The sequence below is a fragment of the Caloenas nicobarica genome, chromosome 6 (genome assembly GCF_036013445.1).
Source record: "Caloenas nicobarica isolate bCalNic1 chromosome 6, bCalNic1.hap1, whole genome shotgun sequence".
Taxonomy (NCBI): Eukaryota; Metazoa; Chordata; class Aves; order Columbiformes; family Columbidae; genus Caloenas; species Caloenas nicobarica.
The window spans coordinates 35,828,445-35,849,642 of NC_088250.1; the positions used below are offsets into that span (position 1 = coordinate 35,828,445).

General features: G+C 39.4%; 1 protein-coding gene across 1 annotated transcript in view; it reads left to right on the forward strand.

Moving 5' to 3' along the window:
• THSD7B (thrombospondin type 1 domain containing 7B) overlaps positions 1 to 21,198 on the forward strand; it is a 314,098-nt gene that overhangs the window by 122,775 nt on the left and 170,125 nt on the right. Inside the window, exons 6-8 of the mRNA XM_065637807.1 lie at positions 812 to 981; positions 13,378 to 13,533; positions 15,172 to 15,369. Coding sequence (XP_065493879.1) covers positions 812 to 981; positions 13,378 to 13,533; positions 15,172 to 15,369 — 524 coding nt within the window. The remainder of the gene's footprint in view (positions 1 to 811; positions 982 to 13,377; positions 13,534 to 15,171; positions 15,370 to 21,198) is intronic.

The window sequence follows — 21,198 nt, forward strand, 5'->3', positions numbered from 1 at the left end:
TGAAAACTGTTTAATTAGAAACATGCTCTGCATTTTCAGACATTATGGGCAAGTAATTTTTGCTTTGCGCTGGTACACGATACTGCTTTCCCTATAGTTTTAAGAACTTCCTGGCATTTAAGCTGGTTCATGCCAGTGACTATTGTCTGTACAGCATTCCCATATCTGTGTTATCCTTCCCTGAAAACCATTAATGCTCCGTAGGTGTGAAGTGAATATACAACGAAAATGTTTTTATCTAGAGCTTGCTGTGTATCACAGCCTCTGGAAACCGAAACAAGAGAACTGAGTTACTTCACCCAGTCCCTTGAAGGAATCGGTAGCACCCTGTGCGTTTATAAAGCTGTCACCTGTAGAAGAGCTGCCCAGTACTTGGAGCTCTGGTGATGTATGTGGGGTTTTAGCTATTAAGTGCATTTCAGAGTGAGGTGTTCAGCTCTTGGCAGAGAGAGGTGGTTTAGTGGTTTGAGCCACATGTTTGAAAACTAGTTTTTGCACTTAATCGAACCTCTTAATCTTCATTCCTTCTTTGCGCCCTGCACAAAGGGTTTGTCAGGATGATTTAGTGTTTCGGAACGCTTTGGAGGTTAGTGCTGTGTGAAAAATTTTACACAAGTACTCCAGACAAATAACAAATACTTAACCTTTGTAAATTTAACATTCAAAACGTTTCAGAACATTCGCTGTTTTGAACTGGGAAGTGATGTTATAAAGATGAAACCAATTGTATTTTGTCATCTAATAAAGTCCCGCTCCCTCACCCATAGTCTTTTCAAAAACTTGTTTTATCTGGTCTCTTTTGTTTCCAAAGGTTTGCCTGGAGGACTTCTGAATGGAAAGCTTGCCAGGTGTCTCTCCTCCTTGACCAGCAGGACCCTCGCCATCACACGCGCGTTGGCCTTTGTGGAGGTGGCGTTCAAACCCGGGAGGTCTATTGCGCCCAAATCACTGTAGAATTCGGGATGCACCGACTGAAGGAAGGTATGTGTAGGGTCTTTCTGAATTGGTTGGCCCAAGGAGATCTGAGTAAAAGAAATGTAGGAGTCATCAGTAGGCTTTGGCTAGCAATGCCCTCATGGTATCCGTGCTTACACAGGGAGGTGTTACCATCGCAGGGGCAGGAGATCATGGTCCTCAGGGCCCTGAGGAGCTGCCAGGAGCCACAACCTTCCGCAATGAACTGGCGTCAGTTCTGTAAGTGTGCTTGTATGGCAGGATTTCAAAGGATAAAGAAGACAAATTTTGCTTAGAGTTGAGTTTTCTTCTTCTTCTTTTGTATGTAAGGTAGTCCAGCCCCTTGGTAGCTGAATCCATTTACCTGTGGTTTTAGTCCTGGTTTAGAGTATAAAAAAGATGTCACACTCCATTCCTGATATGGCTCTAGTCTCTGCTGCAGATTGATACACAATCTTTCTTGTGATTTGAAGGGGAAAGCAAAAATAATACTGTCACAACTTCTGAGCAGACAGACGGTTTTTGGACTCTGGAAGTGAGTTATTTTTCTTTTATAGGAATAATGAGTAGATACAGATACATGATGAATAATTCATCTTAGGCTGTTTTATTTACTCTGTGTAGTGCTCTTGCAGAATATGTTTTTGAGCAGAGATGTAAGATAATAAGAACACAATATCATATCTTAGATTTATTTACTTACAGAGGCAAAGCAAATGTTTCCTGGACACCCGATGTGTCCTGGCATCCCACACGGACTATGAGATTATAGAAAACTAGACCCTTTTTAATCTTTACTGAATCCATGCATAGTTTCTGCTTCACCTCTCCCAAACATCTGGCACTACCTTGCTCTCCCTCTGTTGTTCTGCAAAAATATGTGCAAAGTAAGACAAGTGCTGTGTAGTATTTCTGGAGAGTCTTAATCCTTCTGACCGCTTCTGTGGTCCATGCAGCCATTGTACAGCAAGTTGGGGAGCAGCAAGCTTTAGCTGACTTCATTCACGTCTTTATTCTTTTTCAGTATTGTGAATTACTCAAGAAGGTTAGAGGGGTGCATCTGAAACCCTTACACTAACAGAATTTGTAACAGAATTGGTGCTATATATTCACTGTGTGATCACTTGCAGGTTTTCCATTGTTCAAAATTCTTAAAAATTACAAGCCCTTCTTCCCTCAACAAAAAGAAAACACTGGGATACCTCTTCCTTGTTTTTATACTTCTAACCCTGCCATTTTTAAAATGAAGAAATTTTCATATAGGCAACTAAAAACCCAAATGTTCAGAGCAGTTGTGCAAGGTATAAATTATTAGTGCCGTTCCAAGGCAGTAATGCAGATTTGCAGTATTCCTTAGAAAGTGAGAACTCCATCTACAGATGTCCACCTAGTCACATGCAGATATAAAGACTTCCCTGTTATCCCTCCTTATCCAGTAACATTCAGTGTGTCTCATTTACTAGCTGATCAATTTTTGTTCTTTGAATAAATAAGGAATTACATCTTTTCTGGCCTCTCTTCTGGTGATCTGAACTGATAAAATACTTCTATTCATCACTATGGCATCTGGTGTTTTATTGTACCTTTTTTTTCAGTGATGGGGAGAAGGTAGGGAAGTTAATCCTTGTATAAGCAAATATAGAGCCTAATTGCTGCCATCAAAAGTACAGTAATTTTTCTTTCTTCACCTCTTGAGTGTCTTTAAAGGGATCATTCAGGAATGAAATAAGCGAGTCTAATAGGATATGACCATCCATCACAGTTGTTATTCTTCTGGTTACTTCCAATGAGAATTTGGACCTAGGCCCAATGACATACGTGAAAGAAGATTTTGTCCTGTGGTCCCTCCAGCAGCATTCTTGGATGAAATATGTTGAATCCTAGTTGGAGACAGGTACCATCTGTGATGTGTTTACACATATTGCTCAAATCTCTTTTATCCCCCAAGGATATCTCTCCCATTTTTCATTTGCTCAGTCTTCCCATCTATTTCTTCTTTTATTAAAATGTGTATATTTAGAAAGGGAGCCCCTGTTTTCTTGAGTCCCTATATATCAGTTATTCAGAAGGTTAAGTCTGCTGAAATCTTTCTATATTTTGATTATAAAGTTCCAGCTTGAAGAAACAGAAAGCTTTCACTCAGGTATTACTTTTAGAAACACACAGGTAAGATTTCATATCTTTCTCCCATAAGAGATGACCTAACTAAGAAATCCCTGTCTTGATCCAAGTTATATATTTTCTTTTAGGCTTTAAGGAGGAAGTTCATACCTTTAACATGGGTGATGAGTATTTGGAAGCAGGTGGTCTTCCAATCTTTGAAGTCCTTTGTAATATTCTTGCATTCTGAGAATCTTACATCTAGATGAAGCTGTCAGGGAACATTTGGTAAATGTGTAAAGTGTTGTGTCATTCAGGTATCTGTATTTCTATATATGTAGGCAAACCACTGTATAGGCACCCAAGTTTAGAGACTGTGCTATTTTTAACATAAACTATTCTGTCCTAGGCATCTACACCTCTACTCAGTAGTGAGGCTTTTACTAATTTAGACTGAACTTTAACATAATTAGCTTTAAATAGGTCCTTGTGTTTTTCCTTTAAGTGTCTCATTGAATTTTAATACATTTAAATTTATAACGTTTAATTTTCACAGAGAGGTGGTCATCTAATACTTCAAGTTTGTCATTATTCTTTTGATATCCAGAGATGGAAGCAGCAAATCTACATGTTCAAAATTATGTTGCTTTTAAGGAGGAGACAAATTTTGCACGAGAAGTGGCATAGAATGTGCAAGTGGGCTATTAATACCTGTGGTACAGCACCAATCTGCCCTTTCTGCCCTTCATCTCTGGATACTCCCTGGTCCCTGTTCCTGGACATCCCGTGTCTGGAACAAACTGTAGACACGGTGGTGGTTACCCTTCTTCATACCTCTTTTTATTGTAAATCTGTTCACTTGTTTAGAAGCTCTCTTAAATAAAGCAGAAATGCAGATCCTCAATTTATTTTCAAAGCCAGACACTGCTAACATGGGACACATATATTTTCCTCTCTTTTGGAATTGAGTTTTTCTGGATTGAGAGAAGATTTTTGTGACTGTTGATTTTATAAAATGTTATTTGAAATGTGTTTTCTCATAATAAATTTTAATTAATCTGAGCAAACATCACTCACTAACAACCCCCAGTGTACCAACAAAAAAGACATTTGGTAAAAGTATGGAAGAACATTATGTGATGATCAGTTTATGAAATCTCTCTCCTTGTTTGGCAATATAACTGTCCTCTCAGTCGTAATAAATAAGTCCAATAATATGGGAATTAAATTCCTCATAGAGTCTAGGAATGGTATCTGTGTTTATGTTCAAACAGTTAATAAATGATGTTCCTACATTTAATCTTCTTCCTTAGGAATTTTTTGCCTTCTCTCCTAAAGGCCAGGGAGTGTCCTTTTGTTTTCTAATTAACTTTTGCCTTTTGGATTTATCTAGAGACCGTAACTCTTTATCTGTAGTATGGGGATGGCATCCTTTATACAATTCTCCAGAAACTTCTCCTCTCTTCTCTGAACTAGTTCCCTACTGTCCCTAGTGACTGGGAATTGCTGTTCTCTCCATATTTTTGTAGCTTTCTAACTAGGGATCTGCCTGCCCTGTCATTCTTCCGTAAAATTTGTGCCTTATATATCTTGACGTTTTTTCTTTTTTACTTGTTTGAATGAGATCCAATTTACCTCTCACTTTCAGAGTTTTCTTATAATGTTTTTTGGAGCCTGTCTGCTTAAGTTTTAATTATAGGACTGAAAAGACCTTTGTGAAATGCTGTTCTTCCTTGAATCTTCTTTATTGTTTATCCAGCATAGCTAAACTTAGCTAATAAAATCTATCTCTTATTACCATCTCACCAGCAAATCATTGCAGTTTCCTATCTTCTTAATCTTTGTTATTTTCCCTCTGAAAATCCACATTAAATTCTCATACCTGTACAAGGTTCTAAAGTTTTGTTTACTTTTTTTTTTTTTTCCTTAGGAAATGTCTCCATCATATTTGTCTCCATATGTTTATTTTTATTTGATCTTGTATTTCAGTAGCAGGTATGTGAAGCAGTTGTACGTTCCTTATTCTTAGAGACCTTTTAGTGTTACCCTGCAAAACTATTTCTTACAGAAGTCTTTATTACTTTTAAACCCCTCTTTCCTTTGAGAGATATTCAACACTCACCTATTAGTAAACATGCTTTTTGTCTTTCTTACTCCACTGTAGTTCACCAGTCAATACCCATTTTTCTTTATTTTTCGGATGCAATTCCACCTGGTTCACGTTACATCAGACTTTTTATAAACTTGTGTATCACCAGCTGTAGCAGCAAAAGCTCTGTTAATCTGTTTACCATTCAAGACTCAGTGAATACTCAAGCATCTTTTCAGGTCTAATGGTTACTTTCTGATCCATCCCTCTGTGTATTCCCTTATGTATTTTTGTTTCACAAGCCACTTTACTGACAGAATCCCCAAATGGTCTGAAGTGAAAGTTTTCCCCTACACTTTCATCTAAGCCCTATTTATACAGGTCTCAAAATGATAATTTTGTGGTCATTATCATTTCTTGTTTTCCACAAAGTATTGAGCTGTCTCCTTACTTCTGACAGACAAAAATGTCTAATCCTTTCTTATCTGATGAGTGAACTTTTCAGACTGTTCTTAATTCCCATATGGGAGATGTTTTGGCACTATATTTTATTTTCCAGAAATTAGTGCCTCTTTGGAGTTGCACAGAGATGAATTTGAGGACTCCTTTAATTCATATCTTGTATTCTGTATTTTTTCTCATCCCTTTCTTTCTGCTCTTTTGTTTTTTTTAGCCCTAAAATATGCAGTTTTTCTTTCTTTGCTCTGTACGCTCTGCTTCCTAATGAGGGTACCACATTTTTTCCCCTGCAAATCCTTTGTTCTCATCTGAATCATGATCTTCCAATGCGTGTCTTCCGGGGGATTAATGTTTCAAGTTGGTACATGTGGCATCTGTTCAATAAACTATAGAAGTATTTTCAGGAAGAGAAAAACACCAGCAAAGAGTCCTGTTGGAAGATGCCACTGTCCCCTTGGTCTTGTGAGCCACCCGCTCTTTAGCAACAGTAAGTTGGTTGTGCAGGTTGGTGTCATTTGTGGCTGTTCCCATCCTGCACATTTATTGGGAAGAGACTGCGTTGATGGAGATAAGCTGCCTGTGGGAGTTAGTGTGGGATATGCACTGTTGGAATGGATATGAACCCTGTGTGGAGTACAAGCCCAATATTAAACACATGCTGTTTTTTTTTTTTTTTTTTTTTTTTAAATTTATGCTGGTGAAGCTGCAGGAATGAGAAGATTGATTTACTCTACGGAAATTAGAATTTAGGGACTTTGATGTTTAAATCCTGTTGTCCTGTTCTGGTTTATGAAATTTAAAAGGAATAGGTTAGAATATATTAGTAATGAGAAAACTTGACTAGGACCATAGTGGGGAGAGAACTGATGGTCAGCAGTGGTGTGAAAAAAGCTTTGTTTGACTGGCTTGTGGTCCAGCAACAGGAGCATCCAGCCTGGGGCTCAGCTGACCGGAATCACAGGAACCATGTTCTCAGATGGAAGAAATCCCCCCTAAGGATCCCTGTCATCCCAAACTAGTTATTTATCACTGGGATGACCCAACTGGCTTGAAAAGATGAGAAATACACCTCTGAAGTGTAAAATATATTCAGGCGAGTCTGCAACAGATTTATATTGCTTGGATGCCGAGTTATTGATCTGTAAGCTCACCAAATGCTGGCCAGAATTTACGAGATACAACTCACATAATGGAAAAATAAATATGTAACAGCTGGCTTCTTCGGGGGGAAACCCTTTAGAAGCAAGAGAGGAAATGATTTTATTCAGATTGTTGCAGTGCTTGACAGTAGTGTTTAAATGTCTGTTTCAAAAATTTTGGTTTGAATCCATTAGAGAAAAAAACATTTTCCCTAATGTCTTTTAGAGGTGTAATATTAAGTTCTCTCATGTCTAGAAACTAATTAAAGTAAAATGAAGAGAATAATATATAAAAAGACATTGACACCGAAGGAAGTGTGCCTTCTAAAAGGTGCCTTGTAAAGAATATGCCTTTTTTGTCAACAAGCTGTTTGATATGACCATGAAATATTTATCCCTTTATAAATAATTTTATTTATATAGCTGGCTTTCGTATGCAGCAAATAATATGCTGCCCAGTCAGTTCACATGAGATGCTAGGATTTAGTTCAAGGTTTTATCTTTGAAAGTTAAGATTTTAATTGCTTTTTTATTTTTGTCATTATTTCCTGCCACTGGAACTGAATTAATTTTATTCAAAACAGTGATGGTTTGCTCTGAGTAATTTTGTCCTGTTGACCTATTGTTAGGAGATTGGGGAGCTGCATTGTGTTCAAACAATTATGTTGAGTCAGATGAAAACTAAAAGGATTTATATGTATGAGGCTACACCACAAACTGGGACACCGGGGAGAGATAACGAAGCCAGTGGTGGCTGGGCTGGGCCTGGAATAGGAGGCATTTGGGATAAATCGAGCTTGTGAACTTGGGCCAGCTCTGCTTTCAGGATCTGAGCTGGCGTGACCAGGCCCTGAGGGGACAAGCTTAGTGTGTCACTAGCTTCACTTGAGGCCACGTCCCAGTATCACAGACACATCCATCATGATGCTTTTCTCCTGGTACCAGGATTCCTGCAGTGGTGTGGCATTCATTTCTGCTCCTTGGTGCACCTTCTGTTGAGTGAATGCTAAACTTAGCGACAGGCAAAGTTCAACCTCTTATGAGACATCCGTGAAGTATATCACAGAATCACAGAATGGTTGGGTTTGGAAGGAACCTCTGGAGATCATCCAGTCCAATCCACTTGCTAAAGCAGGTTCACAGAGCAGATCACACAGGAATGTGTCCGGGTGGGTTTGAATGTCTCCAGAGAAGGAGACTCCACAACCTCTCTGGGCAGCCTGGTCCAGGGCTCTGGCACCTCAAAGTAAAGAAGTTTCTCCTCGTGTTCAGATGGAACCTCCTGTGCTTCAGTCTGTGCCCATTGCCTCTCATCCTATTGTTGGGCACCACTGAAAGGAGTCTGGTCCATCCTCTTGACATCCATCTTTGAGATATTTATAAACATTGATGAGATCCCCTTTCTGCTTCTCTTCTTTAGGCTGAACAGCCCCAACGCTCTCAGCCTCTTCTCATAAGAAAGGTGCTCCAGGCCCCTCATCATCTTTCTAGCCACCGCTGAACTCCCTCCAGTAATTCCTTGTCCTTCTTCAACTGGAGAGCCCAGAACTGGACGCAGAACTCCAGATGCCGTCACCTATGGGGTTTCTTCCCTGTTTTCCTTGTGGCTTTTCTCAGCCTCTCTGGTGGTCTGTCCCTGTGACGTCCAACATCTGCTGGCCTTTTCTGGACAACAGCCAGCAAAGTTCAAACATGCTGGAGAATCCTCTTCTTTTTTTTCCCCTTCATTGCATTTGCTGACGTCCCAACATCCCTGTTCCCTCCGTGGTTTTTCCTGGACACTCTTAATGACTTGTCACCTCTGATCTGCTCAGTTGTGTGCCAGTGGGACGCCTGTGCTCACTCTTTGTCAGATCATAGAATATCTCGATTTGAAAGGGATCCATAAGGGTCATCAAGTCCAACTCAGTCTGCGGTTTCTATCGATAATCTTTACCAATTCTGCTGTGGTGTAACAACACAACATCCCAGTTGGGATCAAGATCCAGTTGCCCAGCACAGGATATGGACACAGGGAAACTTCCTGTCCCATGAAGTGCCGATAGTCTGTGCCACTTTAATAAAATTGTGAGGTTCTTTATTGTCCTGGAATACATTAAACCATTGTTGCTCTTGGCAATCCGCTATTAACCCTCTTTCATGCTGTGATTAGCCTTCTATTCATACTTTGTTTCTTGTCTATTAAATAGATTTTAATTGAAAATAGGACTCCAACTTTGTGCCTTGTGGCTTCAAAGCTAATTGCTTCTTCTTAAAAGCATAAAGACACCTTTTCCACCAGGCATGGGGCGCTTGAAGCTTTTTAATGGAGAGAGGGACTGGACTAAGGTTGGTGCTGTTTCCAGGCTGGTGAAATTACATTCACCACTTCTCCTTTGTCTAATCTTTTGTTTTTGCTACAAAAACAAGTCCTTCAGGTTAGAGAAATTACAAATGTTGTGCTGGTTTATCTGTATTATGTTTTACAGATGTAGGTGTTTTTAGAACACAACTCATTCCTTTGTGATCTTCTCAGGTAATTTCCCTTTGTATTGATCCAAGTGTCTTTGGTTTTTAAGTCATGGCAAAGGCAGAAGTAAGAACTTTTATAAACATATGCCATCCCTTTCTTTTACCCTGGCAATTATTAATTTCGTTTAGTTTTGCCAAAATGTATGGTAAACAACCGTATTTATCGCCTTGAGAATTAAATATTAGCTAAAATGTGGCTGCACCAGTATATAAGAGAGAGTCCTGATATTCTTTGTGTGTATTCCGGATTTGTTAGCGATATTTAGAAACCCAGGGAGGTTGTGGAGTCTTCTTCTCTGGAGACATTCAAAACCCGCCTGGACGCCTTCCTGTGTAACCTCACCTAGGTGTTCCTGCTCTGGTGGGGGGATTGGACTAGATGATCTTTTGAGGTCCCTTCCAATCCCTAACTTTCTGTGATTCTGTGAAATGTCTTATTGAGATATTAATTTTAGAAATTTTCGTTGTAAAAGGAAATGAAGCTAAGGTCCAGGAAGAAAGTGTTATTTCTGTCCTGAGGAGTGGAAAACTGAATTTGAAAGGAATTGCTGCAACCAGAATGCCATCCTATACGTTTCTCCCTCTGTCTGGTCATCATTGCTTTTTAACATAGTGTTGGTATGTGTGCCTGCAAGTATGTGTCCGTATGACTGCATTCACAGAGAATTTATTTATTGGCTTAAAATTACCTTATAGAAATAATCATATCAGAGCCGATTTCCTCTTCCACTCTTCCTCCAAATCACTACCTCAGTCAAAATACATAAGGAAACAAGATATTTTAGAACCCAATTTATTATCTCCTGCTGGTAGCAATAATCTGAAAATAACAGCAAATAGTAAAATTCAAACTTGAAGCAGGCACTGGTGCTGGGAACAGCTGTAGTCACATTTATAAAGGATAGATCCAATATAACAGCTATAGAAATGTGCAATGTTTCAGAGTCTCTCAGATTAGTACTTGATTGCTTTTTCACGTTTGTTCTATAGATTGGGAAGAAGACAGGATTTTAAAAGGTATGAACAAGTGTAATAAATAAGCTGCTACTTGAATCAGAGATATTGCCTCCCCCCTCACTCTTCCCTCATGTCTGCCTTTCCCCTTCCCCCCAAAAAGTGGATAACATTTTTTTCCAAGGAAAATAATTACACAAAAACCACTTTTTCTATATGAGTGTATGCAAATGCTATTACAAAGGCAATTATTGAGCAAAATGGGAAGGCCGTCCAGTATGTAAAGACGGTCCTAGCAGCTGTGTTCGTTTATCACAGGCATAATGTGAGCATTTTTTCCTGAACAAGGCATCCCCAGCCAGGCTTTCTGCGCCTTTTTGGATGCTGAAGTGTGTGAGAATTTTGGCATTTAAAAGATTCACAGGAAAAACCTACCTTATTGTTTGAGGGGAAAAAAAAAAAGAGAGGTATTTATTAGAGCATGAAATAATAGCAATAGAAAATCACATCAAGCTTTTAAATGAAACTGATGGAAATCAGAGCTGTCAATCAAATGCCTGAAGAAGGGATGAAACTCTTTTATAGAGGAACCTGCGGGTCCACCCAGTCCCTCTGGCTATTGTGCTGGAAATTGCGACTCTCTATACCTGCCTGGTTTTGGAAAGGGATGCTATTACATATGCATTTATTAATGCAGCTTGCTTTTTTTCGTTCTTGTCTTATTCCTGAAGACTTTCACTGGAGGATCGTAGTCAATATAGAGCGAGTATAAAGTGACACAGACCTAGAATATATTTGGAGATTTGATTAAAGTAGTCTGTATATTTTCTGATCTACATTTTCCAGAATACATAGAATTACTTAAAGTGGGTAAACAAGCAGTCTTGTTCCAGAGACAAGTAGGAGTTTGGTCCTGGGGAAAAAAGCTGCTAATGCTGGAATTAAATAGGGCATCAGCCCAAGTGAGGAAGAGGAGTAGGAAGGCGGTTGGCAGGGAGAGGAAGGCAGGGATTCCCTCCAGAGTAGGAAGGAATCTTCTGTGAGTCCGGGATGCCTGGTGGGCTCAGCCTCCCAACAAAAACCTGCTCCTTTAATGTTTTGTAATAAATTTTTCTTGTTTTTCTTTTATCCAAACTCAGCTTAAAGTACACTTGGCACCACTGCTTGTAGCTGGTTTGTTTTCAAGGCAGGAGAACCAACCTGCTTTATTGAGATGTATCCAGATTTAAATGGGTCAGTTGCAACACAGAGACAATCTACAAATCATTGAGGAAGAAAGAGCCATTGCCAATGATGATGCCTCGAGTTAGAGCGGAGTAGGACTGGACTTTATTCCCTGAGTTGACCATATGGACTCAGATTTATTTCCTTTCATTCCTTCAAGTGAAATCTCCAGAAATGATACACTTTTGCAAAGCTTGGTGCTGAAAGGCAGGCTAAGCCATGCATGAGCCTTCTGGCTAAAATACATACTCTTATCCTTAAAACTAAAATATTTATCTCATTCTGTCATTTCACTTGCAAGGCCTCTAGAAAAGGTCTGTTTATTTTACTATTCAGGTGAACTGGATTTATTCCACCTTGCCGTAATCTCTAAATGAACATGTCAAAGGCCTTATGGTGCCTCAGAGTGGTCTTTGTTACTAACATATGATCTTTCAGGCTAGGATTAAATCACAGCTGTTGTCTAATCCTGTTATTCCGATGAGCTGGAATCATAAGCACTGATATTGGTCTCAAGCCTCAGTTTCAGGATGTGCAAATCAAAATTTACTGAGATTTTGAGGACTGAAGTCTTGTGCTTAAAAAAAAGAAGTGCTTTTCTTCAAACGATTCATTTTAAAGGAAACGGTAAAGTGTCAGAAAAAGAAAAGATTACTCATATATTGGGCAGATTTTTATAAATTCTTTTCAAGTTGATTCCATGCATGGAAGCAAAGGAAAATAGACATTAAAAATAAAAATGAGCATAAAGCAAACTCAGTAGCTATAAAAATTAATGAAGTCTTGGTAATACCATGGCAGAGTAAACTCAAACAGGCCTTTGCCTTTTGAAAGACTGCTTTGATATTGATTTATCTAAAGAGACAGCCAAATTCAGCCCATAATGTAATTAAAATGCAATATCATATAATGACTCAGAAGATAGATTTAAGAGTCTTTCCCCTTCTTTTCCTTCCTCCCTCTGCCCCAAATAAAAAGGCGAGAGAAATTAATTGAAAGTAGAAATCTGTTATGATAAATGAAAATACAAAGGGAATCAGCTTTACAAATTTATTGTCAGTATCAGTGAAACTGGTACTTGGCAGAGTTTGGGGTCAGCTGGTCTCTTGGAAGAAGAAGTTTGGAGATCCATACCTGCCTTGGGTACAGCAAACTCAAGCACTTGTCTCGCCTTCCAGGCAGGAAAGATGCTTTCTGCATATGTCTCTGTAGGAAAAAACAAGAGCTCTGCTCAATTTTAGTGAAAGTAGATGAAGAAATTTGAAAGGTCTGGACTCTGCATCTGTAATCTAGAGGTGGCAGCAGGTGTGGAACAGGAACCCTGGCCCAGGTTGGCCAGAGAGGTGGTGGATGCCCCATCCCTGGAGACATCCCAGGCCAGGCTGGACGGGGCTCTGAGCAACTTGAGCTGGTGCAGATGTCCCTGCTCATGGCAGGGGGGGCACTGGATGAGCTTGGAAGGGCCCTTCCAACCCAAACTATTCTACGGGGAGATTCTCCTGTGCTCAGGCTTCTGTGACATGCCCCTGCCTGGCTCCAAATTGCAGCGTGAGGTTTTTGGATTTCTTCTTATATATCTTTCTCTTTGGTACAGCATAAAGAGGTCTTCTTGGCCATAAATGCAGGGGATTAGATTCCAGTTTGTGGCTCCAGCATCGTAGAAAATCAGCACTGAATTTATTATTCAAGCACCCATTTACCATTAAGCATACTCTTAATTGGCCTGCTGAATATGAATCATTTAGATAAAACTTTACGTGGCTTGCTGAACAGAGGATTAACTTTTTGCTCTGGGAGATAAGACCCTAAAAAAGCACTGGATTTTGGTGCATTCTGGAAATCTCAAGCCAGCAGTAAACTCCTGAGCTCTGTGCATCGGTCGGGGCAAAGTTAAAGCCTTGCTTTTGTTTTTCCCTTTTTTTCTTTTTTTTTTTTTTCCCCTCTTAGTTACTAGACCAGTTGACGGGAAGCTTTGCCTGGGTCCTGCTCCCTCCACCTCCCAGCTGTGTAACCTGCCGTGCCCGTCGCAGTGCGTGGTATCTGCCTGGTCGGTGTGGGGTCCCTGCCTCCCCGAGAACTGCCAGGACCCGCACGGAAGAAGAGGTAATGGCTACTTGTATATAGCACTTTTGCAGCATCAGGCGATCTCAAGCAGGTAATGGAGTATTATTATAAGATTGCAAAAGCGGTGGTGTCAAATTCTACATTGGGAGCTTAATGTATTTTTTTTTAAATTAATCTAACATACGATGGGGCTCTTAGATGTGCGTACAGGAGTGGAATATGACCTTTAAAAGCTTTTTGCAGTCATTCTTGGGAGAAGGAGAAAAAAAAAAGATTTTCATTCAGGCTGATTCAGATCTTATCCTGCACGGATCTTGTCAAGAAGGAAAAAGCCTGATCCCCTTGGCAGTCCGGTTGCACGCCTGGATTTGCGGGCGAATCGTGGGTGAGATTGGAGGGTGTTAGGACTGAGGTGTATCCCTCCTGTCGTCTTGGCGTTTAGGTTCACCCGAGAGGTTGTCCTCTTTGTTCTGGGTTTGGTTTAAATTCCTGGAAGAAGAGTGTGCAAATATAATTTAACCCCCTGGATCTGAATTGACTATTGTACGTGTTTGTTGCTGCAACACTTTGAGATCCATTGCGGAACCTTTCCTAAAGCTCTAAGTTGAAAAGGCGATTGTTGGAGTTCATGTTGGGGAATTAATATTATTGCTGGGAAATTGCACTTTTCTGAAAACAACATAAGTTTTTGAAGTGATTTGAGCCAGTCGGAATTTTTCAAATTAAAAAGAAATAATAAAAATACATGGTTAAATATAAAGATTTGTAGAACCGTTTCGTTTTTAAATTGTTTCGAATGATTTCTTTTTGCTCTTTTGAGAATGGTGGAGGTTTGGTCTGAGATATTCCCTAGAATGTTTTATTTTTCATTTTCTGTTTCATGGCCAAGGCATTTCTATGTGGCCTCCACTAATGCTCTGTATTTGCCCCTTGTCTGAGGCTGTTGTGGGAAAAACCAACATGTATTTTTTTTCCTGGCTTCCTTAGAATTCTGTGTCATTTACATAACAAAACATGCTGAAAGGTACTTGCATATTAGTTCTGCATTTTATACAGCAACATGACTTTTGGTTTTATTCAGAAGGAGGTAGATTATGTAATCAATTCTTTCATTATTTCTGTAACCTTTTTCTTCCACTTTACATTTGAATCTTCCAATTTAATAGGATGTCATTTCAAAGAGGTCTGATATGCATTATGTATCAGAGATCCTTACACCTTCATAAGGCAGAATACTAATTTCTTAGTAAACTGCTCTGCTATATCTCAAAACAAGTCTTTTCATTAGTGGATTCCCAGACAGAATATAGATGTCCTTTGTGTCTTCAGTTCCTTAACTGTTTCTTTTAATCTTAATCTTGTTGTTACATTAATAAATGCATCAGTGGAAAATTTGTATATTTGGACATGTATATTTCTATTTAATGTTGATGAAGGGGAAAAAGAAATGTGAAAAATATGGTTTGCTGGAATTCTTTACACACGATTGGATTTTGCGTGCCCGGACTGTGGACACATCCAGCCAAGTGCCATCCCAATCAATTCAGTTTGTATGTGTTGCACTCTTGTTTGTCTTTATACCTCCCAGTTCCAGATGCCCTATATAGTTCTCTTGCTATTAGATTATTTGTACAAATATTTTTTGCAGTCCAGTTAATTCGGTTTCTCTTTTTCCAGGCTTTAGAATGAGACACAGGCAAGTGATCGTAGATCCTGTAGGCACCCTGGCAGGTTGTCCTCATTTAATTGAATCTATTCCTTGTGAAGACCCGGTGTGTTATGAGTGGATCCTTTCAGAAGGAATATGTGTGACTCACCACGGAAAATGCGGACCTGGAAACCGCATCGTGAAAGCCATATGCAAGAACAAGAAAGGTACGTAACGGTATAGTCTTAAAAGACCCATGGTTTTTTGTGCGTCCTTTTAAAGTGACATTCTGCTGCAAAGCAACTGCGATTAATTATGATTGCTCCTTCCTGACTTTTTGTGAAACTTTCAGATTTTTGAGTTGACTGTGGTGCTCACAAAAGCCTGGTGCTGATACGACTTGGGATTTTGCTTGGAGCCTTCTGTTCTGTTTTATCCTCAAAGAGATCTCTCACCAGTCCAGGTCACGTGTTGTCACTGCTGGCCTTATCACTACCAAAGTGGGATACCAGTGGCCTGGTTCTCTCTAAAATCCCTGTTTTTGCACAACTTGTACTGAAGTGGGGCTGTCACTGAGGCCAGCAGCTCTATGGGCATTCACAAAATTAATCCGGCCCCTAGCATTTCTTCTATCCTCAGTTTTCAGTGTGTGGTCCAAATGTTTATCTCGTTACAATAACCATCATACAATCATGAGAAGGAATGCTTGGTTGTGCTGCCAAAATTAATACAAGAATTAGATGTAAATGAAATTATCGTACTAAGTAATACTTTATTAGGCAGCAGTTTGAGACCTGCAGTGTGTTCAGTTTACAAGTTGTTAATAATGAATAAGTACATTTCTATATGACGCTTACAAACAACCAGCAAGAGCTTATTGCTTGTGCATGGTTTGAACCTCAGCCAAAAGTTTCATTTCTTGATAAGGTCACTGTTGTCAGATCTTTAGATTCAATTACATGGAGCATGGTTTTGCAGTCCTTAGTCACAGTGAGACTGTGCTATCATCACAAAAGTGGCAAAATTGTGGAACTTTAGAGCCTGATATTATATCTGAAATGGAGAATTCTTCTTTTACATGGTGCTGAGACCGATCACAAGAAACAATTTCAAGTTGATAACAAAGAGGGGTTAATTGGCAAGTGGTTAAAAATAGTGTGCCATTTAGGAGGTATTAGAATCTGACAGAATAAAATGGTGGCTGCTCTGTCTGAAGAGCACAGATTCTCCTCAGATACCTTTAAAATCTATGTGGTTTTCTTGTAAGTTTGTGAAAATGGGGCAAAAAATAGTCTTCGACTGTTACAAAATGACATAGGTGGAATATAGTGGAGAGCAAAGAACTGCCTCTGAATTTTGTCTTGAGTGGTCTCTTCCGATGTGTTCTCATAGCTGTAGGTCCAGTCCTGCAGGGACGTCTGCAGATGGAGACTCATGTTGCTGAGGAGCACCGTGTACTTCACACTGTTAAAACTCTGCCAACATCCATTTTCATGCACCAACTCGTGACTCGGAAGGAAAGCATCTAACATGGCAGATGCTCACTGATCTCTGATCAAACTGTTCTCTGTGTCTATGATCCTTAAGCATCCACGCCTTTGAAGTGTCTCTTCTTCACTTAATTGTTCAACAAGATACCGGAAGTCTCACAGTACCCTTTCCATTTCAATTACTCTCTGCGTGTGCTGTTACCAAAAAAAAAAAAAAGTCAGAACATTTTTTTCCTACCCGAACACCCTCAGACAAATGTCACTAGATGTGATCTTTGTCCAGTTCTAATTGAGAAGGTTTCACAAGGAAATATCCAGATCACTACGCAGTTTAGAATCACTGGCTAATACTACCTCTAAGCTTGCCGGAATTTTTGATCCAGTAGGATAGGACTGGTAGTGTCCTTAAGGTAGAACCTGGAAAAAAAATAAAATTAAAATTGTATTTTCTTCTGTCAATCCTGTAATATTAGTTGCTTTGTTTACAACCTTTTTTCCTTTTGTAATCTTCTCTTACATGGATTCCCATTGCAATAAGTGGTTTGTTAGCTTGGACAAAAGCTGTAGTAAGCGGCAGAGATGCGTAGTGTTTTACCTGGAATAGTTGGTTAGTTGGTAGTGAGAAGCCAGCAGGGAGTCGTGTGAAACTGTGAGACATATCAATTACGGGTAAAATAGCTTAAGGCATATGCTAATGCTTCGCATTACATAGAAGTTGAAAATCCTGTGCAAGTAACTATCCTGCTGAAAGCATTTAGGGTAGTTGCATTATGTGCTCTTTTTTTCATTTACTTAAGCATCTTTTGCAGAATTCAGCTCCATATTCTAAGATCCACTCTTTTGTCCAGTCACTGTATCATCCGTGCCTGGTGTTGTTGCTCAGTATTCCCACTGAGCGCTTAAAGGGTTAAAGAAATATAATTCTTATGGACAAAAATCCAATGTATCATCATCTTCACAGTTCGTTTGGGCATGGAGTATGTTGATTGTGTATAATCCTTAATTACATTGACTGCAGTGGAAGGGAACAGGCCATGTTTCTGAGTCCTCTCTTCCATAGCAGAGAGGACTTCTTTCTCTAACTGACCTCTTCTTTCTCCAACGTGGGCTTCTTTCTCCAACGGAAACCTCACCTTTGGAGCCCCTTGTAATGTCCTTTCTTTCTGTTTTAGAAAGCCATCCTTTCTGGTGAGAAGATTTTGTGGTACTGACCCAGGTGACAAACTGCTACTTGTCTGAGCTGGAGCTTGAACAACTTGGGCCTGAGTCAGACCTGGGTCTAACTCTGGTTTGCAGGGTTTCTCTGAAGACTCCCCTGTCACAACAATATCTCTTTGTAAGGGCTGGTGTGAATTTCAGTGATGTAGCACTCCTACTCATTCTAGAGGTACAGAAATGACTTTTTGTTTCTTAAATAGGTTAATGTAGGGTGTCCATAATGAAGGGGCCTCTGTAGGGCACATACTGAATACAGCACTTTTTTCATGAAGTAACTGGAATCTGTAATTTGTGATTTGCTGCAGTTGGTGCAGATGAGGAGCAATGAGAAGACCACAATCATCTCATCACTTTGTCATTGTTGGCTGTTTGCTCCCACTTAGCGGCATTTCTAATCTCTGTTAATAAGTTATTGAACTTGCATATGCTGCTTCCGAGAAACTCTCGGTGTCTGGTCCATATCCCTTCAGTGTACCTCGTTTGTAGCATCAGAAGACAGAAGTGTAATAAGTCAATTGAAATTAATGTGTAAAAATGCAATGAAGTAATCCATAGAATGAGAAAAGGCATCCTTCTTCTAAACAAGATTTTTCAGCAAAGTGTTTTTTATTTAGCTAGTGAAGGACAACAGATATTTTGGGGGTTTCTGTGAAGCCAAAAGAATAGTACAAGAAAATGGATGACAATACTGAAAATTGGATTACATAACTGTATCATTAGGTACATGGATCTATAATTCAGATCAAACAATTTATTTGAAATATCTTTTTTTTTTTTTTTTGTATCCACAGACAACCCAAGAATTGCGATTTTTCTCAGAGTCGTTGCTTTTGGTTGTTCAACAAGGAATCAAATTACCTCCTGTTTGTAATCTGTCCTTGATCAGATAGTTGCGAGTATTTGACATTTGAATTTGGGCAGTCTTGATTAGAACTGACAAGCGTTACTGTGCATTGACCAGATGAAAGTAACTCACCAGTTCACTTGCTGTCCTTGAATGCTGCTGCTCAGCAGGTACAAACCAAGAACATGGTCAAAACTTGCTCATTTTTAAAATGTAATTGGACACTAACCAAAACGTATTGCATTTCATTTTCTGAGTACGACGACCTAAATCATCTTTCATGTGCTCTGCTTCTTATGCCTTTGTGCAGGCACTTTGGGTATGGTGAGACAAAGGGAATGGAACGTTGTAGTAGCGTACAGAAAACTGCTGATCCCCTCAGACAGCAGGACTTGGCTCAGGGTCGGCAGGTGAAATTCGGTCCAAACAAGAGCTCGTGTGTCTTCATAGGTAGTTTTGCAATCTTTTGATTTAGATGCTAAGACAGACGACTGGAATTAACATATAAATGTTGTTGGGTTCAGTCTGATGGAGGAATTTGGGAGCCCTTTTAAAAATTATTTTCTGTATCTCTTTTGGGGTGTGTAAATAATAGGAAAATAGATTGAAACAAGACAAATGTTGAACCAAACTGTGGCTTTTAGAAATTACATACATTATAGCTTGTGAACAGAGCAGCGGTTATGATGAGGAGTACAACCTGGTTGCACTGAGAACATGTGGAAAAGGAGCTACAACAACAAATTCATGAAATCGCAAGTATGACTCATAGAAGTAGCAATTCATTTCTCAGGCATTTTAGAAATGTTTCTGACAATACTGTAAAAACTAAATCTCACCTATTAGCAATGCTCTTGAATAGACTGTAAAATGTTATTATTCAGAATCATACCCGCAAGTCCATCAGTCTATTTTGCTGTAATTCCCATGTCATCATTTATTAATTTGCTTGTGCTTGTTCTGACTCCTACCGGAAGGACTATTAGTAACAAAGATAATTTCTCTGTGATAGTGAACATCAGTGTCTAAATAATCAAAAGTATGAAATAATTGATACCTAAGGGCTTCATTGTTTTAATCAGAAATTATTAGACTGGCAACAAGGTTTAATGCAAAGATAATGTGATTTTACTGGAGTCAGTTGGTTTTACTCTATTCTTAGTTAACAAATGTACCCAAAGCTCAGGAGCTGCTGAGTATTTGCTGTTACTTTCTATACTGCCAGCTTGGGTATCAGGGTTACCTTTGTTGTGTGGCAATGAAAATTGTGGGGTTGCCTTCCCTTTTGAGGACAGTATTTATATCAGTGCCGAATAATCTGTTGGTTCGTTATTTGTGAGTTATCCAAGCCAGGGGATCAGGACCCATCGCCTGAGCCGGGTCATGGGCCACGGGGCTGCACCCGCGGCAGCAGAGAGCGGTCAGGAGCATAAATTGTGGGTAAAAAAATCCATTGTCATCATTTCTGCAACGTTACACCAGATGATTAAACCTATGCTTTTCTTCTTCCTTTTCCCTTTCCTGGTACTAACATTAAAAAACATTAAAAAAGCCCACACATCCCCCCCTCACCCCCCGCAACAAACAGACAACAACAAAAAGCTGAACCCCAAAACCCCACACAAACAAAAGCCACAAACCATCAAACAAACAGGGCATATTTGCAGGAGGTGGTGAGTAGAAGAAATCACAAAATAAGGGCGTTCATCAAACTTTTAGACCTGTTGCTTTTTAGCAGAACACCTTTATAGTATCCCTGCAGTTCTGTCAGGACTGGTAAGAGTCATTTCAGCACAACAGTTTTGTTTTATTTTTCTGTGTCGTCTCTGGTTCCGGGCAGTCAGTATCTAGAATGTGGTGCTTGACAAGAAGACAAGAAGGATTTTGATTTTAAGTGTTAATAAGTGTGGGGTGAAATACATCTGTTTCCAAATTTCTGTTCCAGTTGACAGTTTTATTTGTAAAACCGGAGGATGATATTTCAGACAATCAAAATGTTTTCTCTCAGCTTTTGTTTTTTTAAAGTTTAAATGTTTAATGTTTGCTTTTTTGGTAAATGAACTAGATCAAGTCTAAAACGAAGTTAAAAAATCAATTTTTTTTTTAAAGGGTGTTAATGTAGAAGCAAAATATTCCTTTTAGATTAAACATTTTGCCTTATCCTGAAATTACTTTCTTCTTGAATCCTCCCCCAATCTCTCTTCAGTCTACTTAAAACAGTTACGGATTTTTGTCTTCCTTTTTTTTTTTTTGGTTCAGCGCCCAAACAGAAATCCATTATTCACACAGCTCTATTGACAGAGCAGACACTGAAATCCTGTTGGAATTCAAGTGAAGAGTAAAGGGAAGTAAGGTAATCAAAGCAGTGTTATTTTAAGATCCAATATTATGTTCTGCCCGAGCTTGACAGTGAAGCTCTGCACTTACGGAAGCTGAAGACTCTTTGGGGGTAGAATATTAATAACGGTGTGTGCTCCGTTACCTGACTGTGCTCCAGGTCCATC